The sequence below is a fragment of the Lagopus muta genome, chromosome 5 (assembly GCF_023343835.1).
Source record: "Lagopus muta isolate bLagMut1 chromosome 5, bLagMut1 primary, whole genome shotgun sequence".
NCBI classification, from domain to species: Eukaryota; Metazoa; Chordata; class Aves; order Galliformes; family Phasianidae; genus Lagopus; species Lagopus muta.
In genome coordinates, this window is record NC_064437.1 from 41,638,680 (window position 1) to 41,665,983 (window position 27,304).

The 27,304-nt window shown below is 52.2% G+C and overlaps 1 protein-coding gene across 2 annotated transcripts in view; it reads right to left on the minus strand.

Moving 5' to 3' along the window:
• Positions 1 to 1,007: 1,007 nt before the first annotated feature.
• The window catches only part of UNC5B (unc-5 netrin receptor B), a 30,919-nt gene continuing 4,622 nt past the window's right edge, over positions 1,008 to 27,304 (minus strand). Inside the window, exons 2-17 of one of the 2 annotated variants that reach the window (XM_048946502.1) lie at positions 15,095 to 15,316; positions 11,842 to 11,985; positions 10,091 to 10,194; positions 9,356 to 9,536; positions 8,888 to 9,055; positions 8,542 to 8,706; positions 7,934 to 7,966; positions 7,040 to 7,234; positions 6,197 to 6,586; positions 6,014 to 6,101; positions 5,768 to 5,936; positions 5,424 to 5,657; positions 4,662 to 4,811; positions 4,279 to 4,443; positions 4,009 to 4,187; positions 1,008 to 3,556 (exon numbers count right to left, since the gene is read on the minus strand). In XM_048946502.1, the coding sequence (XP_048802459.1) occupies positions 3,391 to 3,556; positions 4,009 to 4,187; positions 4,279 to 4,443; positions 4,662 to 4,811; positions 5,424 to 5,657; positions 5,768 to 5,936; positions 6,014 to 6,101; positions 6,197 to 6,586; positions 7,040 to 7,234; positions 7,934 to 7,966; positions 8,542 to 8,706; positions 8,888 to 9,055; positions 9,356 to 9,536; positions 10,091 to 10,194; positions 11,842 to 11,985; positions 15,095 to 15,316 (2,753 nt within the window). In that variant the 3' untranslated portion in view covers positions 1,008 to 3,390. The remainder of the gene's footprint in view (positions 3,557 to 4,008; positions 4,188 to 4,278; positions 4,444 to 4,661; positions 4,812 to 5,423; positions 5,658 to 5,767; positions 5,937 to 6,013; positions 6,102 to 6,196; positions 6,587 to 7,039; positions 7,235 to 7,933; positions 7,967 to 8,541; positions 8,707 to 8,887; positions 9,056 to 9,355; positions 9,537 to 10,090; positions 10,195 to 11,841; positions 11,986 to 15,094; positions 15,317 to 27,304) is intronic. The other variant, XM_048946503.1, reaches the window with a different exon arrangement.

The following is a 27,304-nucleotide window of genomic DNA, read 5'->3' on the forward strand; positions in this document are numbered from 1 at the left end:
CCAAGTGTTGGATATTAAGGCACATTTCTTCTTTGGAAGAGCGGTGATGCAGTGACACAGGCTGCCCAGGGTGATGGTGGGGTCACCGTCCCTGGAGGTGCTGCAGAGCCGTGGAGATGTGGCACTGAGGGACGGACGGACACACGCACACACACACACAATTTCTCTTTGGCGAGCAGCCGTGCAGAAGCTCATGCCCAACCCGTGTCACCGGTGGCGGTGAATTGAGCTGGAAAGGCTCTGGAGGAGCGCAGGGGGATCTCTGCAGAGGTTGCTTCTTGGGATTTTGATTCTCATAGATGCACCAGGCTGGAAAAGCACCTGAGGAACCAGTGCAGCCTCTCTGAGTCAGTAACCCATCAGCTCCAAGGGATTTGTCTGATATTTCTGACCTGCTGCAGTCTATCATGTCAAAAGAACCACTGTTGGAGAAGAGCCTCTGATCACAACACGAGGGACTGTGACAGCTGAGCAGGGTAAATAAAGCCAGGCTGTGCTGAACAAAGCTGTAATGGTCCCTCGAGTCAGCATTACCCACACCCGAGAGATGCCCCATGCTGCAGACCCAAAGGTCAGCTCCAGTCGATTCAATCCACTGACTGCAGTTTTGGGCTAAGGGGAAAGAAAGGGCCAAATATTCCAGCAGGAGCACATCCCATACTGCAGGAGAACAAGGGCAGCCATTCCCTACAAAGACCCCAAGCCACCATGGCCAAGGACTGCAGCCAAAGCAGAGTGCTGTTGTCCCTTAGGAGTGCTATACCTACAGCATCCAACTAAAAGAAGGTGGGGGGAAAACCACCTGGGGTGTTTAGGATGACCTCCAGAGTTGAACTCCAAGCACAAGAGATGGATTAAGATTGGCCATGATGAGCAAGGGTCCCAAAACCCCTCCCCAGTGTGGGAGCCGGGTCCACAGGGACAGAGCTGCAGCAGCTGTCAAGCCCAGTAGGAACCAGCAGGCGAGTGATGCACACAGGAGGAGAGAATAGATTGTCTACTTTTTTTTTCTTTCCTTTTAATTATTAGACTAGGAAATATAATTTATTGCATAAAAATTAATTTGTTACAATAGGAACGCTAAACTTTATTTACAGTTCTTTAGTTTACAGAATAAACAGAACGCAGATGGAGAGGATGCCCCCAGGCCCATCCCCTGGACGTATAAATATGGAGACAGACGCTGCCAGCACCACATGGCCCATGGCCCCGAGGCTGGCACTGAATGGCCCCAGAGGGAGGAGAGACGGATGCAGACAGACAGGGTAAGAAGGACAGATGGACAGATGGGTGGCTGCATGCTCCACGGAGCAGGCAGTGAGAATGAGAGCGAGAGAGATTCAGACGTGTCCCGTCCTGCACCCAAATAGAGCAGCTCACCTCCCTCAGAGGAGTTGCTGACGCCCTATTTAATGTCAGCAGCTGCTTCCTTAGAGCAATTCTTCATTTTTTCCCCAGATTTGCTTCTTTCCCTTGCTAAGGGATGGGGTGTCGCTGATTGGATGCTGAAATGCAACCTGAAGGAGAGAGGAAACCCTTCCTTGGTGGCAAAGGGATTCACCCAGAAGTCTTCCCACCCCAAGCTTCCAACCTGAAAAAATCTCTCTTTTTTTTTTTTAATAGACAATTTTCTAAGATACAACAATCAACGAGTAAATACTTCTACCTGCAGGTAATCCCTATGTTTAGCCTTCATTGAGACACCATACCTTTGTGATGAACCTCGTTATCCTACGATTACTTTTCCATTCATCACGCAACATCTCCACTGTTATAAAATGTCAACTACAGGAAAAAAAGGAGAAAATAAAGGAGGTGCAACGGGATGGAAACCCAGTGGCTGCTTACGTGCTGGAACACTTAGCCCGGCTCCCAGCCTAGAGATCCTTCCTTACCAGCAAGGTAGCGAGGTAGAACTCAGCACAGGACCAAAAGAAACTCAAAGAAAGCAAACTAAGGACTCCATTGGCATTGTTTTCTAACCCCAATGTGAAGCCAACACTTCAAAATGCTGGGTGGCATGGGGCATGTCCATAATTCCAGCGGGCTTTGTGCAAACATGCAGCAACCCTGATATGTGCAATGGCACAGTGACCCCCAGGCATTGTCCTCAGACCTCATGCAGAAGCAGGACAGCCCCATATGGATCTCCCCCAAAGCAGCCTGCAGACCCACACCTTCCTCCCTGCATCCCTGCCAAAATACTGACCCAAAACCAGGGAGCCCAGAGGATGTGGTCTGCCCCCCGACCTGCCTCCCAAAACCCCAGGTTTGGGGAATGAACTGCACCATCTGGGTTTCTGTTAAGAAAACAACTTTGGCCTGTGCCTAGCGCCGGGCTGAAGTCTTTGGTTTGTATTTCTCTATATGAAGGCGCAGTCATCCTAAAAGCTCCCCCTCAAAACTACGCTGGGGAAGAATTCGTGAATGGATCTGGCACCCCCTGCTGATGCCACAACGGATGGAGACAGAGCCCAGCGATGGAGGAGGAGCAAGGGGACAGGGGCACCGTGCTGTGCTGTGCTGCTCCTTAGAGAATGCCAGGGAGAGAAGCAGGACAGCAGCCCTCCTGTGCACCTGCAGCCCCCACTCCATGGGACTGCCACCAGGAAGGGGAACATGCAGTGAAAACCTGGGGGAGGGTCTCAGCTCACCCTGAAGCACAGGGGAATAGAGGCACTTAACCCTATGGACTTCCTGGGGTCCCAGGACATGTAAACAAAGTTTGCTCAGCTCGACCGCACGCTTTCCCTAAAAAAAGAGCGTTCATTTAAATCTCTCTCTGCCACTCTGACCACAACAGTGCTCTTCCCTCTCTCTCTCTCTCTCTTACACACACACACACACACACACACACACAGATTTATAAATCTTTTTTTTTTTTCCCATTTTTTTTTTTTAAAAAGGACTCATCCAAAGATCTGGATAATAAATTATTTGCGTTTCCTAAGAAACTGTTGGGTTTTTTTTTTTTTTTTTTTTTTTTTTTTTTTGTTTTCCTTTTTTCTTCCTTTCCTACTTGCCTTTTGAAGCTGTCTGAAGCCTTTGACAGAAATAAGCCACTTGCCTAGGTTGTACTCATCTCTTCAATGCAGAAATGCTATCAAAGGAGGAGGAGAACCAGATGGGAAGGAACCCAAAGGAGAAGGAAAGCCCCCACTGCCTCGGCTCAAGAAGCCCCAGTTCCTCCAGCATCACCAATGCCACCCGAGAGGAGGAGGAAGGCCGTGTAACACTTGAATTGCTTGTAAACGCTGAGGATTGGTCTGTAAGGCTGACAGTGACGTGGGAAGGGAGAAGCAGGGCCCTCGGCCCTTCCTCATTCAGCCCCCATGCAGGGACAGGTGCTGGGGAAGGTCCCCCTTCGCCATCCCCCTGAAGGGAGCACCATCAGCAGTCACCCTCCGTGGCCATGACCACCAGCATCTCGCTCTTGCCCATCTCTTCTAAGGCACTGGCCAAGGTGTTGAGATCGCCATCGTCTTGGTGCTCAGCTTCCCATAAGTCCAGGATCACCCCAGTGGGGCTGGCTTTGGTGGCAAAGTAGTTCAGATACCTGTACAGGAGAAGCAGAAAGAAAATGCAGGTTGGCGCAATATCCTTTGGGGGTGGAAGGGTGGATGCTGCTGGAGCAGCCGACCTCTTTGCAGTGTGAACCATGATGGGAATGCCATGATGCAAATGCCAAAACCCTTAAGCCACTGTCTGTGTTTTTATACAGAGCCAGCGTTCGTGCAAAAGCAGTGCAAGCTTTGCTTTGCTGAAATCATTGACCGTGTCCCCTCCCTTCCTTTGGGCCTCGGAGGAGAGCCCAGTTGGGAACACCACAAGCATGGATGAAGGCCAGGCCAAAATGAGGAGAGATCCAGACCACAGTACGTGTATATGGATGGAAATAACTATGAGCAGATATCTCTGTATCTATATGTGGGCTTCTGTGGATGCATATAATCTGGCTAGATGAAATCTAGCATGAACAGAGCACAGAGCAAGCTCAGGGAGACTCACCGGTCCATGGAAAGTTTCTGGGCGAGAAGCCTCCAGTCATTCCCTCTGGAATTGGGAGCATCCAGGCTGTTGCAGATCTTCTGCCGGATGGAGAGGGGGATTTTGAAGGCGTAGGGTCCCAGCTGGGTGGTGGGGGCACTGTTGTTGTGTGAGTGGAGGGTGTCGAAGGAGCTGGCATGCTGCAAGGGGAGAGTGAGATTTTTGAGCAGAGGGTTGGGAGGAACCCCAGTCTCTGCCTGCGCATCCCTTGGCTGTCCCCCTCCAGCTCACCTCTCCCAGCGTGACATGGAGTTGGAAGATCTGTCCTTCCCCTTCCACCTGCCGGACGCAAATCTTGCAGGTGAGCTCAGTGGAGGCCTGGCTGTACCTCTCCAGCGTGAAAGTGCAGTGCAGGGCTCGCTGGCTGCCACTCCAGATGTGGTAGAAAGGGATTTCCTGAAAAGCACCAAAGCATGGGCTCAGCCAAGGGGAAATCCCATCTCCTCCAGCCATCTCATGGGGATGAAGTGGGAAAGAGAGACCCTCCCCAAACAGCACCCCACCAGAAATTAAAACAGACCCCTTTCCTCTTCCATCCTTTCAGGAGTCAACCCTAGAAATAATACAAGAGCAGCTGGTGCTCACCACCCTGGGGATTCTAGGTGGCTCCTCACCTGGTACTTGGCCAGCAGCTTGCTTCTCCACAATGAGTGGGGGATGTCGTGGATGGAGAGACGCAGGTTGTGGTAGCTGTCCTTGAAGGGCAGGGGCTTGGGCTCCTCCAGCAGATACCCACCCAGTGTCTGCTCCAGCTCCAGAACCTCCTGTGCATAGCAGGACAAGTGGCATCAGCCTCAGGAGCCCAACTCACCCCACTCCCAGTCAAACCTTCAGCTTAGATCTGTGAACTTGCACAAAATCCAAGAAGCACAGTGCTGCCTACACCTCCACCTAGAGGCACTAGAGCAATCCTGATGTGGCAGAACAAGGCACAGGGAATTAAACAACCACTGCACCAGTGGTGGCCTGTGCAGCTCCACTGGCTTGGGGCCCTCAGTACAGGAGGGATGTGGAGCTGTTGGAGCAGGTCCACAGAAGGGCTATATAGATGATCAAAGGTTGAAGCACCTGCCCTATGAAGAAAGTTGAGGGAGCTGGGCTTGTTCATCTGGAGAAAGAAGGCTCCAGGGAGACCTCAATGAAGCCCTTCCAGTACTTGAAAGGAGCTTATAAGCAAGGGAAGCAATTGTTTATATGGTTTATATAGAGCTGTGGGTGCCCCATTCCTGGAGGTGCAGGAGACCATGGATGTGGCCCTGGGCAGCCTGAGCTGCTCGGAGACAGCCAACCCATGGCAAGGGTTGGAACTCAATGATCTCTAAGGTCCCTTTCAACCCAAGCCTTTCTATGATTCTATGACGAGGTCCCTGCAGTACCTTCAGTGCATCCGGCGTGTCCTCCAGGCAGTAGACCTTAAGGCTGTACTCCAGGGAGGTGCAGATGGCGGGGGCAAAGATGGCCAACTGGAGCCTCTTGATTGCCGACCTGGAGTAGGACTCGCCCACAAAAACGTAGGTGCCCAGCTGATCTAGCAGGATGTGGCAGGACTTGGCTTCCAGCTGGCAGTAGCAGGGGGTATTGAGGGTCTCCTCATCCAGGGTCACCACTTCCTACAAGGAAGAGATGGAAACAAAAGCTTAGGGTCAGCCTTTTGCTTGGGGGATGTTGTTCCACAGCACTCGGGGTCTTGGCTGGCCGCAGGGCTGGGCTCACACCTTACCTCCCAGTTCCCCTGATGAGACTGTGTTTTCAGCTGGAAGATCCAGTCCGAAGAGCTGACATCCGCACAGTGAGGAATGGTGAGGACAACAGGGCGGCACAGCAGCAGGCCGGTGGGTCCACAGGTCACCACCGGGCTCAGCACCGTCTGCGTGCCCTCGGAGGGCAAGCTGGGGACAAGGGACACCGGTTGGACAGGGAGACCCACAGCAAGTGACGAGGGCAGAGGGAGGGCAGTGTGACTTACAGGCTGCTCTCTGCCTTGTTGATGACCAGGTACATCTCGTAGAACTTTCCCTGCGGGATGGCTCCATGTGGTACCAGCAGGCTCACCCCTAGAGCAGCACACACAGCATTAGGCCCCAAATGAGGGAACAATCCCTTGCTTATCTTACACCCAAGGCACGCTCTTCCCCACCGTGGGGCTTACCAGTGCCGGGGATGGTTAGCCTTCCCCCCAGGTAGCTGAAAGTCCCACTGGCACTGGTGCCATGTTCCTGAGGCAGACTAAGGAGGTGCTGGGAGCCCTGCTGGGCTTTGCTCCGCATGTTCACAAATTGGCTGCCACTGTCTCCTGGGAAGGTGCCGGCAGCAGGGATTCCCCCCAGCAAATCTGTCCCATTGTGCAGCCCTGGCGAAGAGGAGGTGGTGGAGGAGTTGTAGACCTTGATCTTGAGGTTGGGGAGTGGGTCGAGCAAGGGGGAGTTGGTCATGGGGATCTTGTCAGAAGAGTCCTGCAGGGAGTACATGGGGCCCCGGTACACTCCTGCGTTGGCCGTCAGGTCCGGCTGCATGGAGGGGTGCAGTAACTGGGGGTTGTCTGTGGGAAAAAACAGTGAAAATGGAGAACTGCTTCTTAGCTGGGGGATGCTCGTGAAAATCCCTCCTCAACCAGCACATGGTCAGTGAGCACAGCGCAGGGCTACAGCTGCACACACCAACACAGAGCCCTTGGCTTTTGTATATCAGCAAGTTCCCCTAAAACCAGGCTGGAAGTTCCCCAGGATCCTGCTCTTCACATTTTTATGAGCTGCAGCCAGATTCAACCTTGGCTTCAGCTTGGGGATTAAACTTTTTAACTCAGAAGGTGGTAAGGAGCTGGCACTGCTGCCCAGAGTAGCAGTGGGTGCGCCATCCCTGGAGGTGTCCAAGGCCATGGATGGGGCCCTGATCTGGTGGGGGGCAATCAGCCCATGGCAGGGTTGGGGCTGGTTGGGCTTTGAGGCACCTTCCAACCCAAACCATTCTATGATGTTCTGATATAATCTCTCACCGTGCCGGGCAGTCTTGAAGTTGACTGGGTGGAAGCCTCCAGTCAGGGCAGCTGATGAGTCTGTGATGTCGGTGTCAAAGTCCCGGCACCTCCTCCGGTACACCACCACCCCCACAGCCATGAGGATGACAATGAAGACGAAAATGGCCACCACCAGTCCAGCATACAGGGCTACATCACCCGTGGCCTCCAGCACTGGGAGGGAGGAGAGAAATCATGGTTGAAACATTAGGTTTATTCAGCTTCAGCTCAAAGTCATCAACCCTACTATCCTAACAGATAGCCCTGAAGAGTGAACATAATACCTATGTGCATACCATATATATGTACCCAAGCTAATTCACCTGGAAAGAGCAAGTGTCATGACACCTATACAGACAGCCCTCAGCATCCCCACCCACCTCTTACCCCACCACAGGATCTTTAAATACTTGGTATATCTTGGATAGGGGACAGAGGAAGAAATCTGCTCAGAAAGGAGAGGGATGAACAGGGAAGCTGTGGGCCAGAAGGAAAGATTCACCCACCAGTGTCAAACTTGGGATGAGTTGATATTAAAAAAATAACTCTGGGGCTCCCAGCTCGAGGAAGGGTGTCCTTGGTTAGGGTGACGATGCTTGGAGCATCTTTGGTGGAGTGACACCAGGTGCATCATACTCTATTCAAGAACTGCATGCAGCCAGCAGCAAAAGGGGGACAGGAGCAGAGCAAGAAAGCAAAGTCATCATGCTTCTCAAGCACAGCGCATGATTTAATGCACATAGGAGCATTCTGAGGCAGGTTTTAGTCTCCCCATCCTGTCCTTCCCTAGCAGACAATGCAGAGCCCTGCCACGGGTAAAACCAAAGCGATGCAGTGCAGAAGAAATCAAATGGCCATGAAATGAGCACTTACGGTGGCTTTTGGGTTCGCTTAGAACTCTTTTATCTGTTAGGAAAAACAAAGTTAGAAAACAAAAGGTGAAGATGGCATGATGGGGATGGAATGACACAAAAGGCAGGCACAGCCGGGCAGGATGTGGGGACACGGGGGAGCTCTGCAGGTGGCTCTGCTGCCACCATGCCTTCATCATTCCCACTGCCAAATTTCCACTGTCCTGGGACACATGTCCCAAACCCCTGATCTAATGCTGGAGCAGGAGGCTTTCGGAGCTGAAAAAGGGGAAATTGGTGTCACACAACAGTAGGTGGCAGCATTAGCCTTCAGTGAGCCAGCTTGCAGTGCAGCACACATCACTAGTGCTGCTTTTTCCCTATAAACCTGGATGCTAGCTGCTACTGCTCCAGAGCTCTTGCTGAGCACTGACATTTTCACACTGGGGCTAAGGAAACCAAGTGGATCACCTCCACTGCTAACAACCAGCATTATTTCAGCACAGGACCATCAACCTAGCACATTGTGGGACAGCTAGATCCCGTGTCAGCCACCAGAAATCCCCCAAACCTTAGCACCAGCTGACAGCTAGCTCTATGACAACATTTCTTTCAGTGCAGCACACTCACTGTGCAGGCAGAGCCCGTCGGTGCAGTTCTTGGAGTCGAGCAGCCCGCCGCTGCAATCCTTGCCACCGTTGCGTGGAGCTGGCGCAGAGCACTCGCGGCTGCGCCAGTGGGTGCACTCAGTGCTGCATGCCGACCACTTGCTCCACTCCGTCCACGCGCCGTCCACTGCAGGCCACCAAACACAGACACACTGCTGGAGACACGACTCCTGACAGCAGGAAGGTGCCTGCACCCATCGAAGGGTGACCTCCACAGAGATGCAAACCCCAGCCCCGATGGCATCTCCATGAGGAGCGCGAATGGAGCATCCAGCTGGGGAAGGACAGCAGGTTTGTGACCCCCTTACCTGGGCAGAGCGTGGTGCAGGTTATTTTCTGGAAGGGCTGCCCATCGCAGAAGGAGCCGCCATTGAGTGGGGCGGGGTTGGTGCACGTCCGGGTGCGCTTCTGCCAGCCCCGGCCACAGCGGTTGTTGCAAGGAGACCACTCAGACCAGGTGGACCAGCCACCATTCACTGCAGGAGGAGACAGCCAGGGGAACACGTGATGCGCAAAGCCAGAGCAATGCAGTAACAAGAGCCCATTTTGGCAGTGAAAGCTCAGATGAGCCCACTTGAATGCTTGCAGATACCCACACATAGGAACATCTTAATAACATCTTCTAATGACCTGGTAGACGTACCAGTTCTGCAGGCCTTGGTCACTGCCTAACTTAATGCAATGCCCAGTGCAGTTCCCTCCTACCACTTCCAAGAAGGTTCCACAGTCCCCTCTGCTCACAGACATGGCCCTTTCCCAAAAGCAAGAACCAGTACCGTAGACAATGACAGCAGCTGTGGTGCTCCGGCGTTTGGCTACGATGTTCTTGGCCATGCAGGTGTAATTAGCAGTGTCCAAGAGCCTGGCCTGCTTGATGATGAGGTTGTGATCGATGGTGATGAGAAAGTTGGTGTCCTGGGTGGGATCAATGACATCCTCATTCCTTAGCCACTCCACCTGGCAAGAGAAAGGGTGGGAGGGGGTAAGGATGTGGGGCAAGATGGTGGTTAAGCCAAAGGGGAACTCAGGCAGGTAGAATATAACAAAAGTTTTAGTGGAAACACCCATTCCACATGCTCCCCGCTAGGACGGTCTTTAAAGAACACAAAATTAAGCCAAGATACAACCACCTGAATGCTTGCTGAAATCTCTCCATGCCAGTGGGGCACAAGAGCCAAGCAAGACATCTGGACACCCCAGCACTGGCTGACCTCAGGCAGGTTGCTTCACCCCTGGGTGGCAAAGCGGTGTGCAGCACCAAATTGCAGGGCTGCCCATTAGTTTCTGGGCCGTGCTTAATGAGGTCGTTTGGGATGGGTGTGAGCTGATACCATCATTGGGTGTGGGCACCAGCAAGGACAAACATCACCAAGGTTGGGATGTTGCTACCATCACCAATGCTCCCAGGGTCTAAAGGCTTGGTGGGCATCTGCCATGACGTACTCCGTCTCATGGCATTTTTAGGGCTGCCTCAGGGCTGGCTGGGTTCTGGGAACCCTGTACCCACTTACCTCTGCCTGTGGCACCCCCTCAGGTGGCCGGCACTGCAGCAGCACCTCCTGCTCCAGTGGCACTTCCTTGCCCAGTGGCTCCTGGTCAAAATTTTTCCGCAGGTCTGGAGGGGGAAAGACAGTGGTTAGCAGCTTGCTACAGAAATTGGGCACCCCATAAAACCTTGGAGAGGGAGAGCATAACCTCAGCACACACACACACAGGGAAATGCAGAGCAAAATACAGTAGGCATATGGATGTGATTGCCTTAGTGATCTATCCCAACTTTAATGATTTTATGATTCTGTGTGTCTTGGGAGAATGAGGGTGATTTCCCACATTTCAGGGCTACAGGGACGTGGCAGGATGCTGCTCCACAGAAGGAGCAGAAGCACCCATGCATCACTAGGTGGTGCTGCAACCCTCTGCTCCAGCACCCAGCCCTCAAAAGCTGGAGCACTGTGAATCCAGGAGCTGCCCACCCCGTGCCTTTGCAGGGAACACATGCTGTGGCAAAGCACAGCACAGTGAACCCATGCCTTATCAACACTGGCTGTCAGAATACCCTAAATACAGGCCACGCTGTGCATGAGGCCCATGATGCAATCCTCACTGCAAGGGCACTCATATTTCCAGCTGTACGTGGCATGGAGATGCTGGGCAGTGCCGCGCAGGCTTTGATCCAAACAACCAGGTGTGGAGAAACTGGGAGGGAATGAAGTCCTAACAGCTCATTAGCAGGAACTGCATGGATAATATTAGAGAATGATGCTGATTTATGGGATGGCACAAACTGTCAAGACCAGAGATCTCAGGTCACAGGATGCTGGGGATGGGAGAGTAGATGTCTTAAAATGATCTTCTTCATTTCATCATTCAAGGCCAGGTTGGATGGGGCCCTGGGCAGCCAGATCTGGTGGGTGGCACCCAGCCCATAGCAGGAGGATTGGAGCTGGGTAGGCGTTAAGGTTCCTTCCAACCCAAGTTCTATGATTCCATGACCGCTTCTCTGCAAGGAACACCAAACTTCTGGCTGAGAGCTTGTCCCTCCTGGGGACAAAAGGGTCTCCTCAGCAGCCAGCCCTTCAGTGGGCAACATTTTCTTTGCTGAGTCCAAATCCTTTGGGGACGTCAGCAATGCAGCTGATTCACTTCCATTTTGGATGACGTGGGATTATTAGCCCTCTAATAGCAAAATCTGTTTACTACTTGGGAAGCCTGGCCATTCTCCCATAGCTTTGCCATCTCATTTGCTAAGAGAGCAAATTCAGCCGGGTAACAGCCTGATTAACTCATCCTTAATCAGGCTGACACCCACAAACAGCAGCTTAGAGAAGTGACATATGACAGCAGGGACTCCAGGGACGTGGAGCCGCTGATTCAGGAAAAAGCACAAGGTGCTAACCATCAGGTTATTAAGGATAATAAAGCACTGGGAAGAGCTGAGCAGGCTGCTGAGTGCTGAGGCATTAACCCAGCTGGTGCCACAGCAGGTAAGCATGGTGCCCACACATGGAGCTGTGCCATGAGCTGAGAGCAGCGCCTTGCAGCCAGGCCTGTGTTGGCCACCTTCAATCCATTCAAACGTGCAACATGGCACACAGGGAAAACCCCAGGGGCTTTGCAATTTGTAAATCAATGGTTTGAACCACTCGGAAACTCCTTATAGTGCCAAAAGAGGAAAAGAAGGTGTGGGAGGCATTTACTTAAACTCAAAAAGCCACCGGTGATCTCAAAAGGGAACAATGCACCATGTGCACTGAGCACTCACATGCAATGCGGACGTACGCCCTGCGGCTCTTCGTGGTGCCCGCGGAGCTCCAGGCCACGCACTGGCACCAATAATCCTCCAAGCCAAAGAGCTCCTCCACCTGCTGTCGGGACACCTCGATCTGCACCTCCCGCACCAGCAGCCCTGTAAGGGACAGACAGACGGCATCAGCCAGGAGGAAAGGATGTGGATGCAGGGTTTGGACTGGAGGATGGGGCTGTAGGGATCCCATGGGCTTTGGTGGCTTCCGCAATGCAACATCCTTCAAGGCTGCAGAATGGATGCAATGATGACACAGGTGACACGAAACAGCCAGGACACGGTCTGCAGGGAGCTGGAAAACCCACATCTGAGGATGCTGAGGTTTCAACAAGAGTTTGATGCTTATCAGCAAATGGTGATGGGGCCACTGCCAATGGGAGAGAGGAATGGGACAAGAGGAGAAGTACACACTACAACACTCCACACTCCATTTGTTTCAAACCTTCTGTCCCTTCCTGGCTGCTCTGCTGCTTGCCCACCACATCTATGTCCCCGGATAAAACTCAGAGCTGCTATTTATAAAAGGGGCCCGAGTTCACCACCACCACACAGAGCCGCACGCTCCCCAGATGTAATTCTGTGAGCCTGCTCCTAGCACTGCGAGGAGCAATTACTGTCTCCTGCTGTCTTCCTGTGGCATCGCTGACGAACAAGGAAATATTGCTTGTTTTGCCAGCAAGGGAAAAAAAAAAAAAAAGCAAGGAACAAAAGGCACTTATGCCAAGTGCTTCTGAAAAACTGACCTTTGGAGGTCTGCTCTCAGAAGAAACCGATCTCCAAAGGGATGCCCTGAAACCTCTCATCTTGTCTGCAAGCCCCAGCCAGGTGGGGTGGAACATGTGGTGAGGAGCTCTGCTGCCTCTCTGTAAGCACAGAGAGCAAAGATGCTCTCCGTCCAAGAGTGTAGGATAAGCTTACTAACCACAGAGTGCCTATTTAACTGACTTGCACGCAACAAGACATGGCTGCTTTTATGGACGGTCCCTATTCATCTGGCTGAATGATCCTCTCCGACTTGGCCTATTTTTGCTTTCTTCCACATGAGATGCTTTGCATCCAATGCAGTCAGAGCTCTACAGAGCTAGACACATCATCTTAAAGGTTCATTTTCTTTAGAAGTCTCTTTTCTAGGTTTTTAACTGAGGGCACCTGAGTGTTATGGACACCTGGCAGCACTCGTCCACTGCATCGTGGCCACCTCCCTCTGTGCCCCTTGCAGCAGCATCCCTCAACAACAGCAGGCACTGCACAAGCAGATCTTAACAACCTGTTTTGGTTCCAGCTCCAAAGCAGATATTTCCAAGCCTGAATATTTTTTACATGCACGACATCACCTCCACGCTGTAGTCATTGCCAGGTTTGCAGTGAGAGCAGCAATATAATCTTTGAAGTCTGCATGAAGGATGTGCGTGGTTTCCTCCCCAAAACTGCTCACATGCTGGCCCAGAGCTACACCATGGAGAAAAGCCAATGGCAAATGAGCCCCTAGAAAAATTTCCCTATAAAAAATGGGCAAGCTCACACTGCATTGAAAGCCTTCTGCCATCTCAAGGCTGGATGCTCCAGCTTTGTTCACCCATGCTCTTCCCCTTAGCAACTGCATCTTTGCCTTTACCCAATTGGATGCTATAAAGAAGCAGCCCCTCAGTCACTGGTGGGCACCAGTTTGCCCTGGAGCAGCTTGCCCTCACACTCTCAACCTCACCATCCTTGTGGTCCTGTGGGGCTTGCAGTGCCCTTAGAGGCACCTCCCCATGATGGGAGGGTGGATGGAGAGAAGGCAGCAAGCCCCAGGTTTTTGCCAGCCCATGCTTGCTCAATATCCCCGCTGATAGCTCTGCTCCTAATTAAATAAACCAGCCTTCCTGTGTGCTTTCAATCATCCTTCTAAAGGTGGAGCAGTGCAGCACGGCTTTATCGAGCCGGAACTGGAAGCACAGAGAGGCTCATGAAACTCAACATGGTGAGAGCAAGTCCCACACTGGGATGGAATGGGATCTACCTCCGTGACGAAGGATGGAGCTAGCTGAGATATGGTGAATAGCCAGGGAAGATGAGGAAGATGCTGAGGGACTCACTGAAACATCTAGAACACCTTCTTCTTCCCTCTGTTTCAGATTTGTCTACCGAGGCACAGGAGAGCTCAGCTTTCTTCGCACCCTACCAGTTTTCATTACCCATTAAATATCTAAACATTACATATCTAATCCTTCTGTGAGTCTGACTAAGCTGCCGGCCTTTACCATACCCAGTGGCAATGAGGATTGCCTACGTGTTGATGAGGCATTTTGTAGGAAAGCATTTCCTTCCCAGAAGCATTAGACGCATTGATGCTGCAACCTGCCAAAGGGTAATTGTGCACGTGACCCAGCTTTATTTGCCTCACAACCCCATTTCACTAAAAGAAACTCCTCCAAGCTCTTTGATCCCTCCTCTCCTGCCTCTAGTCACGTTTGCTGCCAGTTTGTGAAACCCTTCTTGTTTGGTTTTATCTTGCAAGGGATGGGGTTAATAAACTGATAAGGAAGCCCCACAGAATTATCAAACGGTGCAATAGCAAGTTGTGGGATTATTCCCATTTCTGAATATGCTGCTGGGCTTCCACCACACTTTCTAGAATGGAAGTTTCATGGGGGCTCGTTTTCCATCAACTTTTCTCCATAGGCCATCTCTCATTTTGGTCAATGGGACCCCACCGACAGCACACAGCCACAACAAACAAGAGCCCTCCCATCCCATGGCCTGGCTATTTATCACCTCTCCAACAAGCTGGCCAACTCTTCAGAGCTCTTCCTGTAGCTGGGGGTTGGAAGACCTGTTCCAAGACTCAACTGGTCAATACATTGCTTCTCTATGGGGTACAGCTAAAGTATGTGCTGGGGCCCTTCTCATTCATGGGCAGTTAGCTTGGAGGGACAGCTCCTCTTTCACTTGTGGTATGGAATGGGAGAAAAGTTATGCACGGAGTGAGGAGGTGGAAAACACATCAAAGTGGCTTCAGGAGGTTGCAGCCACCTGGGAATGACAAAATTAATTAGGAAGAGACCAGTTGGAAGAGAATAACCTACAGCGTGGACACATAATGGGAGAAAGAAACCTGGAAAGGAGCAAAGACTGGGAAGATCTCCATGTTGGCCTGCTATGCTATAGCATAAATGTGGTGGAGAAACGCTTGCAAAAAATAAAGGGGATGGGCAAAGGATGTGCTCACCTGTGACCTCATCTAGGCTCTCAGTGGTGACATGATCGTTCTGGTTTACCCACTCCCCGTTGCACTTGAAGTAGATCTGTGTGGCAGGGTTGGCCCTACAGACCAGCTCCACGGGCTTGTTCTTGACGATGTAGGCATCCTGCGGCTCCCGCAAGAAGTGGGGCAGTGTCTCTGCCGGTGCTGATGGGAAGGAGTCGGGCAGCACCTCGCTGTACTCCAGCCCTGCAATGACAGTGAGTGGCCATCAGCTCCCACCTACCTGGTCCCACTGCTAGTCCGTGTCCCATGGCTTTGATCCTTGATGCCACGCACTGCCATGTGCTAACAACCAGCACCAGCCCAGAGCAATGCCAGAGAGGAAGAGGAGCAGAAGACCTGGGAAGCCGGATGAGGTGTGAGAGAGGAAGGAGGAGAAAAACCCAACACGCCAAGGAAACGGGATGGCCAAGCTGCCTCACAAGCAAAAATCAGCGAGTGAAAAAAACAAAAAAAAGCAAAAAAAAAAAAAACAACAAAAAAACCAACCCAACCAACACACGAGGTTAGTCGTTTAAAATCCATTTAGGAAAATTGACTTTCCATTTCCATTTAACACAGCACTGGGGAGAGCAGTAGGACATTTGTCATAATCCATTAACTGCTCTTTTGGAAACAATGAATTAAACTCCGGGCTAATTCCTCTCGCTCTGGCTCTCCCCCACCTCTCTGGCCATTTCTTCCCTGAGTCCATTTATGGGCTGTGATTTTCTCAGTGCCTCATCTTGCATGGGACACAGGGCAACGTGAGCACAACACTAGAGCAGCAAAAAAATAAAAAAATTTTTAAAAAATCACCTCTCTCTTTTTTTTTAAAGCTCAGTTTTGCATCCACTGAGCTGTTGCATTTTTTTTAACTGCCTTGATGCCATAAACCTAAATTTCCTGGCAAAGGGGACTGGTAGAAGATAATCCAGCAAGCTGGCAAAAGAGGCAGCCAACAACACTTAACTCAAGGGCTGGTGTGAAACCTCTCTGCCATCCTGCAGCATGTGTGCAGGGCTGGGTGACTGGGGGTGCACACAGCGCATCCTCCCCAGACCACCACAGTGATGCTGCCATCACCAAACCACGTCCCTCAGCATCATATCCACACATCCCTTAGACACCCCCTGGGATGAGGACCCCACCACCACGTGGCACAGCCCATTCCAATGGTTCTCTGATGATAGTGGGCTCTCTGTGGCCGTAATGGGGTTGCTCCCTATGTTGCACCAGGAACAAACAAGGGAGGCTGATTTCTCCACTTGCCCTGATGCTTTCTCCCTCTCAGAAGCACACCATTTATGCTCCAATGGCCCCAAAGACCTGCAAAGAGGCAGTTCGCATGGCAGGGATTTACAACACTGCAACCAGACAAGCCATAAAACTCCCAGCAGCGACAAACTAATAAATATTTTAGAGTGCTCTCCACTGGCTGTAATCACAATCCCTCTGGCAGACGTCTGCAGGGGTTCCCACCTGAGGATGCGGACGCAGGCACTTGTTGCTGATCCAGTCTTAGTGGGTGAAAGCAGAATGAGGGCGTCATGTGGTATTCCCCAAAGGGATATTGGCTTGAAAGGATTCCAGAAACTGGTACCCACTGGCAGATTTGAGCACCTGAACTACTCTAGTCACACTGAAGAACCAAGAGCGGTTTGGGGCAGGAGAGGAAAAGACCCAAACCTTGATGCCAAGTGCAGTAAGAGCAGTGAGATGGAAAGGGAGGAGGGGAATGGGCAACAACTCCTCTCCAGCCTCCTCTCCCCGATCCCCTCATGGCACATTTTAATCCCATGGGTTTGAGCCGGATTATCTGCAGCATCTGCTCCCCAGGGAGTCCCCTGCAGATGTTTGCAGCCAGCGCTGTCAGCTGGAGAGAAGATCGATGGCCGGGGCAGCAGCAGCATCCTGCTCAGTGAGCTGCGGCACTCTACTTCAGCCCCCTCCCTATTACCCCAAGTGCACAGCACAGGGCATGGGGAGATCAGAAATCACTTGCCCAGCTCCAGCACACCTTCACAGAACAGTGCTAAAATCCTCCCTCCTGCAACTGTTATCCTTGCAAATATTTGTCAGATTACAGGAGCATTAGTGGCAGCAAAGCCCAGTGCCCCTCACCCTGGGGGGTGCCCATAGGAGGCAGGGACGTGGTGCAGGAATTAAGTGCCAGAGAATCAGGTGCCTAGTTGATAGGAACATTGGGGGGCCCCCAGGCATCACCCTCCCACTGCACATAAGCAGCTGCTCCATCCCCCAGGATGCCCCAAGGACAAAACCCAAGGACCATGGCTGCAGATGCCTCAGCCCACGCTGAGCACCAAATCCCCACTGGGGCTGATGCAAACCAGCATGAGTGCAGGCAAGAGAGCCAGGGGACACAGCAAGCTGCCACCATGTCCCACGAGGGACGCGCTGCCTTCCTGAGCTTGCAATCTGCTGATGCAAAGCTCCAAGCTCGTTAACTCATCAGTACAGCACATTAACCTTTTCCTCATTGGGATTGAATCACAGAATCACAAAGTTAGAAAAACCCTCTCAGCACACCCAGCCCAATCCCACCTGCCTACTGAGCCAGTGCCATATGTCCCTGGCTCTGGAACACCTCCAAGTGACTCCATCACCTCCATGCTCCCAGCTCTTCACTGTGGCCACAGCCCCAGGACAGGGGACAGGGTGGCAGGGATATCTTGTTGGCTCCCTAGACCATCCGGCTCCCCACAGCAGGCAAATGCTGTAATTAGAGAGCGCGCAGTAATGAGGGGGTGCTCCCAGCCAACCCTAATTATACCCTTCGAGAAAATAAGCAGATTCCTCTCCCAGCAAAATTAAAAGCCTGCAGACGGACGCCCGCACTGTGCACCTTTATTACACAGGCACTGGGAGTGGAAGGGAAAACATTGAAAGCAAAGTGTGCGCTGAGAAATGGGTGGGACGGAGGAGCTGGGGTGTTTTGCATGCAAAAAAACTCCACATTTCTCCAACCCTAAACCACTCTTTCTTGTTGCAAAATCCCTCGGCCACATCTTGGTGCAGGGCATCATCCTGTGCTGCTGCAGCCCCCATTGAGGGTCTGCAGGCATCCAGATGGCAAAAGCAGTGCCCCAAGCTGGGAGCAGGCAGCACAGTCGTGTTCACAGCACACTGAGCCCAAGCATTTACAGAGCCGCCACACTTCTTTCTGTTTATCTTTCTGATCGTGATAATCGCAGGAGGAGCGTGCCAAGCAGGTCCCCCACGGCCCAGACCGGCTCATTTCTCACTAGACAGACACGTGCCTCGCTCTGCCCCACTCTACCCAAGCAAAGGAGAACAGGAGGAGGAATTATGGAGCAAATCCCCGTTATATGCTATTGTGCTCGGTGCCTTTGTGCTGCTTTATGCATTTCCTTCAGGGAAGTGATGATGTTTGAAAACTATCGCAAGATTCCATCTAGCTCTGGTTCTCATTACGGGCCCAGGCACCACTCTTTGTGCTATTTTAATTCCATTGTTGTGTTCCCCTTGTATCGCTTGTTCTGTTTACCGAGCCGCGGCGCTATTTTTAATGGATATAATAACTACGCGGACTTCATTTATTTGCTTTGGCTCCTAAAAGGAAGAACGCCAGCAGCAGACAATGCGGCAACGCACCGTGTGTTCACACGGATGGCACGCACCGCGCTCCTGGTGGGAAAAGAACAATAAATTCTGCAAGAAAAGAGAGAGGGGGAAAGAAAACAGGGAGCAAACAGGGACTTACTGCCACTGTTGTCCCAAAAGAATCATAAACCGTCATTCATGTTGCGCTAAATCAGCACAGGAAGAAATCACAGAATCATAGAATGGCCTGGGTTGAAAAGGACCACAATGACCATGTGGTTTCAGCCCCGTGCTATGTGCAGGGTCGCCATCCACCAGACCAGGGTGTCCAGAGCCACATCAGCCTGACCTTGAATGCCTCCATGGATGGGACATCCACAACCTCCTTGGGCAACCTGTTCCAATGTGTCACCACCCTCTGTGTGAAAATATTCCTCCCAATATCTAACCTAAACCTCCCCTTAGTTTAAAACCATTCCCCCTTGTCCGATCATTTTCCAAATCCCTCCTTAGAACTACATGCATGTGAGTCTCCTTTTTGGGAGAGCAGTTTCTCAACACCAACGGCAACACTCCGGATGGGGTGTTCCTCCTGGGAGAGACCAATGTCCATCCCATAGGTATGGAGAATCCTGACACCCAGATGGGAAAGGGGGATGGCATGAGCCCTCCCCAAAAACCTGGGAAGCCACAGAAGTGTCCTGGAAGGCTGCTCCCTCTACGCCAGGCTACTCGTGGGAAAACACCTGATGCTAAAAAGAAAGGGAAAAAAAGGCTAGTTGAGTGTCCCAAATTAACTAGAAATTTACCCGGAGGAGCAGCATCGCAGCGGTGGCTGGCGAAGAGCACTTTATTAAATGGTCTTTAAAGTTGCCCTTAATCTTTCAGATTTGTTGCTATGATCAAGAAAAGCATACGTGGATGGAGGATGGGAATATTGCGCTGCTGTTCTTTCTCTGCCCTTTCCCTCCCTTCTCATTTGGCTGTGATAATACAGGACGAACAGAAGGGAAAAAGGGGGAGGGAGAGACGGGGATAGAAAAAGATTGAAGAAAAAAAAAATGAAATAATCCCTGATGTTGGCAAGGAAAAAGCTATTGACATTTGGGACAAAACCACTGGGATGTTCAGAGCCACGGGATCCAGAGCCAGTGCAGCCCTTTTCTTCCTTTCTCACCGCTGCCAATTTCCACCTTTTGACTGTTTTCTCATCCCTGACTCACGAGTGGAAGCTTTCTGCACAAAGCCAGCCCTCGCTGCCCTTCCACCTTTTCTTCTCCCCGTTCCCACAGTGCTGCATTCCCCTTTCCTCCCTTTGTCCTGCCCTCCACTGTGACCCAACCTGCTCCCAGCGCCCGTAGCCCCCGACAGAGGTGACCCCAAAGGGGCCTGAGAGAAACGCTCTGTGCATGGAAAAAGGAGGAAAACCAAACTTGAAGCACTGTACCCCCTGACCTTACCCCCTTCTGCTCTCAGTCTCCATGCAGGAGCATTTCCATCACGGTGGTGATGTGCTGATGGCTGGACTAGATGACCTTAGTGATCTTTTCCAGCCTTAATGATTCTATGATTTGTGCTAATTGCTCTAAGTATGGCACTGCTGCAGGTAACTGCAGGCACCTTGTGGCACCTGGCTCCAACTCGCTGTCAGCACCAATAAATCATCACCCTGGGCACTGGGCATGGGGTGCCAGCAGCGGTGGGATCCCAGCAATGTGCTCACAAAGGCCCTGCTTGGTGCTAATTGGGAGTGTGGAGTCAGAGCTGGGACACAGGGATGGAATGGATGGAATGATTGAGGGGATGGAGGTTAGGTGCTGCTGCTGTAATGCACTGCAGGGGGACGCTGCAGACACAAAGCACAAGTAGATGCCCACGACCCCCCACTCCAAGCAGCTTTACTGCAGCCCTGGGGATAAGCTCTGGCCACCCAACGTCCCCAGGCTGCCTCGGCTGAGGGACTTAGCCTCAGAAACCCTCACCCTCAGAAAGCCCCACGGGTCTAACCTCGGCCTGCCTAACCCCACCCATGCACCATGCAGTGCTGCCCAATGCTACAGTTCAGGAATTGCACTGGACCCCAGCAGCTAATTGCACAAAAAGTCTTGCACAGCAGACAAACAGCAAACACGTCGTTCCTGAGGAGCTCCAAACCTCCTGTGCCATTTAACGCCTGCCAGGCTTTGAGGTTCGGTTCTTGGGGCGCTCTCAGAGTGCCCTATAAACAGTGCAGGTGGTGGGAAGCACCGCTCCCGTTCCAGGAAAGCTCCTGCTGGCTGAAGGGACCCATTATGGCAGCAGCTTGTCCATCCAGCCTGATACATAAATTACTAATGCAAATTAATGGGTAATTGCAGCCCTTTCGTCCTAAATACTTAAATTATTTAACAGGCAATTAAGAGAGGAAAAGAGGAAAAGGGGCTTCACCCCACAGAGGCAGAGAGAAAAAATGAAGTGAGACCAGGAATACCCACACGTGCACAGGTTCTGCCCCTCCAGAGCCACTGGGACAGGTACCATCAGTGCAACGAGTTTCCTGTCCTCAGCAGCAGCACAGCCCATGGAGATCAGTGACATCGAGCCAAAAAACCATGAGATTTCCTCCTCCTCCCACCTCCAGCCCAAAGCAGCCGGGACATATTCCCACCCTGAGCACCAGAGGGGGGCAAGAAGGAAAACATCCCTTGAGAGAAGACGTCATGTGGGAAAAAGTCACCGTAACAAAGCAATGCGTGCCCAGGGACAGCACAGGGGGCAGGGAGACGCAGCCAGACAATAGTGAATAGCCTGCAGATTACATCCTGAACTCGCAGCCTCCTGGGAGCGGGGTTATAAAAACCCTTTTTATTTTGTTTGTAGTCCAAAACAAACAAGTACATAAAAAGCCGAACGTGGAGGAGCCAGACAGGAAGTGAGTATAACATCTGGGAAACATCTGGCCTGACTGCCCTGCACACCAAGCCCAGCGTGGTACCTGCACACATGCTTCCAACCAGCACCGTGCCCAGCCCTGCCTCCCTACCCCAAAAGGGCACTCCTGGAGGCAACTGCACTGCAAGGTGTCCCAAGCACTGCATGATGCCCGGGTGCAGGACGTCCTGAGCACAGCAGGACATTGAGCATTGCAGGATGCCCTGAGTGTTACAAGATGCCCCACTGTGAGGCTTTGAGTATTGCAGGTCACATTGAGCATTGGAAGATGTCCCAATACGGGATGCCCTGAGCACCATAGGACACGTGGAGTATTGAGAGATGCCCCATAGTGGAGCTGTAAGCACTGCAGGGCACCCCAAGCATTGCAGAATGCCCCGGTGCAGGATGCCCCGAGCACTGCAGAACACACAGAGCTGGAGCTATTCTCTTATTTCTGTTTCCTACCCTCTGTTCCTAACCCTTTTCACCCAGGCCCTGCAGCAGGGCACCCAGGGGCAATTAATGGGAAGAGCCCATTCATTCCCCAGCTGCAGCCTGAACAGCCCCACATCTTGGAGCCCGGCACTAGCTTCCCCAGTTCTCTTAGCAAGTGCTTCAGTGCGGCTTTGGGGGTGGGAGGAAGTTAATGGAAGGCAAAGCTGATTAAAAAGAACAATGCAATGACTCAATCTGTTTCTTCCCTACCTCCATTGTACCAAAACTCCTACATTTAGGAAGGGTTCAAGTCAGTGCCTCCATGCACAATGGAATCATCTCTCCAAAGGAAGCAGGGAGGGTATTGTGGACTCTGGGGCAGGACTGGACAAAACCCGCAGACACAATCCCACGGAAGGGCCAGATGGTCCCACAGGGCCTTGGCACCTTCCATTCCTCATCCTTTTCCTCCCTCTCTCCACAACCGCTTTGGGGGTTACCAACACGAAGGCCATCACTGAGGTGCACCAAACTCATGCTGCCGTGCTGCTCTCTGTGCCAATGGGACTCCGGCGAATGGGACCCCACAGCCCCATGAGGCGTGGTGCCCATACCCCAGTCCAGAGCCCCATTTACGACCCGGCTGTGGAAGCGCTGACAGCTTAACGAGCTCTCTGCTTCCCAAGTGGTGCCTCTGTATTTATGGCCTGAAAGAGCGAGATGGGAGCTGGCAGCCCATCACCCAGCTATCTGCTCCTGCTGCTGTCCTGCCCACATCCCGGCAGTTCCAGGAAGCCATAAAAAACGATTGTCTCTCCACCTTCCCCCCCTCGCTTTCTCTCTGTGCTCTAAAAACAAGAAACACCTCTACTTATTTATTTTTGTGGTGGCGGTCATTTCTTTTTTGCGCTCACCCCAAGGAAAAGCATCAACTAATTGATGCAGAGAACTTGGGAGCAATCACACCGATGTGCTGTAGGGCACCCAGTGATGAGGTCCCACCCAGCCCTGTTCCCTTGGTGCCTAGGAGAGGAGCAGGAGGCCAGCAGCTGCCCCAGAGCTAGCGTTAGTGCTGCAGGGAAATGCCTCTTGGCTGCAGCAGCATTCCAGCCATCAGCACCATGCACACCAGGGTGTCTTCCTCTGCCTCTCAGTTCTAAAGATGCGCAATGCAAAGGCTGGTGGGGAGCATGCCACATCAGTCGGTGCAATGCACAGGATGACATGCAATGCTCTGGTATGGTATGCAATGCATGGGGAGATGTACAGTGCCAAGATGAAAGGGGTGACACGCAATGCCAAGATATGCAACACATAAGGGGACATGCAATGCCAAGATGCATAGTGCACAAGGGGTCACATGCAATACCAAATTTGCAACGGACAAGGGGACATACAGTGGCAAATGTGCAAAGCACAAGGGGTCAGATGCAATGCCAAGACTCGCAAAGTTCCTGTGCCTGTGTAGGATGCCTGTGCATGGAGCAGAGGTGACAACCTCCATGCTCTGTGCTTCTTCCAGACAAACAGGCAAGGAGGTGGGGGGGAACAACTGCCAAGAGATGAGCTCAAACCCTTCTGGTCCTGCCCTCCCCAGGGTTTGGATGCAGAACGCAGAGCAAGGGCCCCGGGGCTGGGGGCCGTGCCCCTCCGCTGCCTTTCATTACAGCTGCGGCTGGAGCTGCCGGAGCTGGACGTTCTGGTAAAGCCGGTCAGGAGGAGAAAATCATAATAAAAACGAAAGAAAAAAAATAAATAGAAGAAGAATGAAGAAAAACCAACACCCTTTCAACGTTCTTGGTTTCCCCCGGCGCGGTGGGGCAGGGGAGAAGCAGGACCGGGCTGCAGGAGTTCCTCTCTCTTCCGCCCCTCTTTATCTGTGCCCGGGGCTCCCCCGGCGCCTGCTGATAATCAGGAGAGCATTTGAAACCCCGGCGCCAGACAGGATCCTTATCTCGAGGAATGCGGGATGGGGGCTGCTCCTGCGACAGCTCTGGGACGGGAGGGAGGGGGGAGAGGGGGAAAGGACCCCCCGCTTTGCGCTCCGCGCCCCGACGGCACGGCCGCACGGGAAGCCCAGCCGCATCCACGCGAAGCGGGCCGTGCCGCCTCCCCCCAAGCCCCGAGGGTTGCGCATATTGCCAGGAGAGAGGGATTTAAAGCAAACGGCGAGGGGCTGACGGAGCTCAGAAACCGCCGACGCCCCAAACAGTGCGGTTGGTGCCGGGTAGTGCCACTGCAGGTACCAGCTCGCCTAATTAGCCGGCAGAAGAAAGAGCTTCGTTTCAAACAAAGCTCTTATTTTATTTATTTGCTGACAGTAGCAGCGCAATCCCCTCCGGCACGCTGTGAAAGCAAACACGCTGTCCTCAAAACAAACCGCCGGGGGCTTTCGGGTTGTATCCTTCCCCCAGCGCTCCTCTGCTCTCGTCTTTGGGAAGGGAAAACGAGAGAGCTAACAGCCCGCGGCTCCCATGAGCGTCATGCAGGTGGCAGAGCCGGCTCCTCGCCTCTCTGCTCCTCCTCTGGGTGCTCCCACACTCCTACGCAGTGCCCTCCCCATCGGGGCTCCGCACACCCCAGCTGTCCCCCTGCAGACACCCCACGCCATAGGTTGGTGCTGGGCACACGGAAAGGACCGACCGCGGCCATCCCTGCTCTTAAAGATGCATCCAGAAGAACGTCGGGAGGGGAAAAAAACATCCCTAGGAGCAGGGAGAGAGTGTAGGGCCGCCGTGATTTTATTTAGTATCTTTATTTATCGAAGTGCTTTAAATAGATATGGATTGACTCTCTCAGCTCTGGTTATTACAGCTTGAAAGGGGAGCCGGAGGCACTTTGATTAATGAACACCAGAATGCTCCAGGGGATGCTCGGCATCCAGAGCCACTCGGTGCCCTGCATCTCCCTCCTGGTGAGGGCACATGGATGGTATAAGCCCCCTCCACATAAGGGTCTGCACCCCAGTGCTAGCATTTGGGACAATGGTTGCTCCAGAAGTGCCACATACAGGATGGTGGCCCATTTGGGGACACCCCAGTGCCCCAAAGATGACAACTGGCTTTCCAAGCTCTGCATCCCCACCTTTCACACCTCTCCCCAAATGCCACTGCAAACTGACTGCATTTCTTTCCAAATCAGCACTGGAGGAATTCAGTTATTCCACAAACAAGGCCTAATTCCTCCTTCTAAAGAGAAGAACAACCCTGCCCAGCTTTCACTGATATTCTGTCAGAAACACTCTGGGTTTCTCACTCTACCGCACGAGCATGGAAATGCAGCTCCTGCCCAAACTGGGCAGCACAGCAGCCATGGGTGAAGACTTAGACCAAAACAAAACACAAAAGTTTTCTCTTCACCAGTGCTTCTCCATTGCTTTGTTTAACTTTTCCATCCTAGATTATTGAGCTTTTTCCTCCCTGCCTGCACAAACAAGGAGTGTGAGCTCACCACCGGGCTGTGACCAAAACCTCCAGCACGGGTCAGTGCAGCCAGGAGTGATCTCAGCTGCGAAGCATCACGAGGGGCAGCCGCATTCTCAGCAGCCCCAAAATAGATTTATACATATATTTTGAGCTAGAAGCAATGCCATCTCTCTGCGTGCGTTTTCTCCAGAATAAGCTGGAGGAATGCATGTTTTGCTTTCCCAAATCCCAGGTCTCATTCTGATCACCTTTCTGAGAAGAGGATGAAGATGCTCTTCATCCCACAGCCTCGAGACCACACAGTTCCCACAAATGCCTGCTCAATTCCATTTGTTGTGACACGGAGGTTCAGATAAGATATTAGGAAACATTTCCCCTCTGAAGGAGCAGTGATGCAGTGGCACAGGCTGTCCATGGAGGTGGGGGAGTCACCATCTCTGGAGGTGATGCAGAGCAGTGGAGACGTGGCACTGAGGGATGTGGGCAGTTTGGATGGGCTGGGTGAGCTGAGAGAGCTTTTCCAACCTCACGGTTCTGCACTATTTTTCCTTTGCACTAAGCAAGTCCACCCCAGCACACAGTATGGCCTCACCACAGAGCATCTCCCACCCCACACACACGCGATAGGAAGCTCATCTTTCCCTTTCCTCCCATCTCTTCCTTGGCCACACAGAGGCTCACTGCTGCGGAGCCACTTAGCGTTCATTAGCAAAGGACCATTTCCTTTTGCAATAATTACAGGCTATCAGCCAACGCACATCCTCTGCCATGACCCCAAGCCATCCTTCAGCTCCTCACCTTGCTCACAGCTTTCCCAAACTACCTACCAGCTCTCTGCTCCGCATGACAGTGCATAATGGCCACAGCTATTGCAGCACCTGTATTCATAAACAAGCCAACCCCACGTGGTCCCACGGCAGCAGAATGTGAGCTGCTTTCCTATAGATTCCCAGAACAAAATGCTCACACCCACGCGCTGTTTGTGGTCCCCAGTGTAGGTGGCGAGTGTGATGCTGCCAGTTTATATTTCATCTTTCAGTAGGATATTAATAGATCCTTCTCCCTTCACGGGCCGACCAGCTCGCCTGGATAAAAACTTCAGTGCTAATTTCCTAATCAGGCAGCACTTAATTGCGAGACGTCTACTTGGGAGCTGAAGCGGGGGAGGGCTGCAGACACAAACAGCACCAAAAAATCTGGATTCCTTGAGGAAGTCAGGCTAAAAAAAGAATTCTTCCCCCCCAAAAAACAACAACAACAAAAAAAAACCCACCAACAAAAACAAGCCAGACAGAGAGAAAAATAAATACTTGGGTTTTGGTTTTCGCTATCTTGGGCATAGGAGCTTGGCCATGAGGATGCTGTACCCATTTGTTGGGGTTGAAGCACTGGCTCCCCACTGTCATCCCATCCCACACGGTGGTCACCGGGGCTGAGCAGATGGTTCCCAAGCTGACAGGTTGCACACAGCTCTGGAGAGTGCCAGGAGTTGTCTCTGTGCCTTCAGTATGTGGAAAGGGAGAGCAATCCCCCCCCCCGTCAAAAGGGTTCACTGCTTGCCCCATGGGTTTAGATCCTTCCTAAGGGCACTTTCTGTGAGTTCCCAGAGCTGGCGTTAGAGGAGGCTGAGTTCTGGCAGCAAAGCATGATGGAAATTAAAGCTTTTTGGTCAAAACCTTGATATTTTCAGCAAAGTGGAGGATTTGGGGTTGCAATTTCCCTGCTAAGATTGGTGCTTTCACTGCCCTGCTCCCACAGCAAGCAGCCCTTGGTGAGGCAGGGATCCAGCAGGAGCTTAGGTGAGTTTTTTTCCATAGGATTTCAGCTGGGAGCTGCT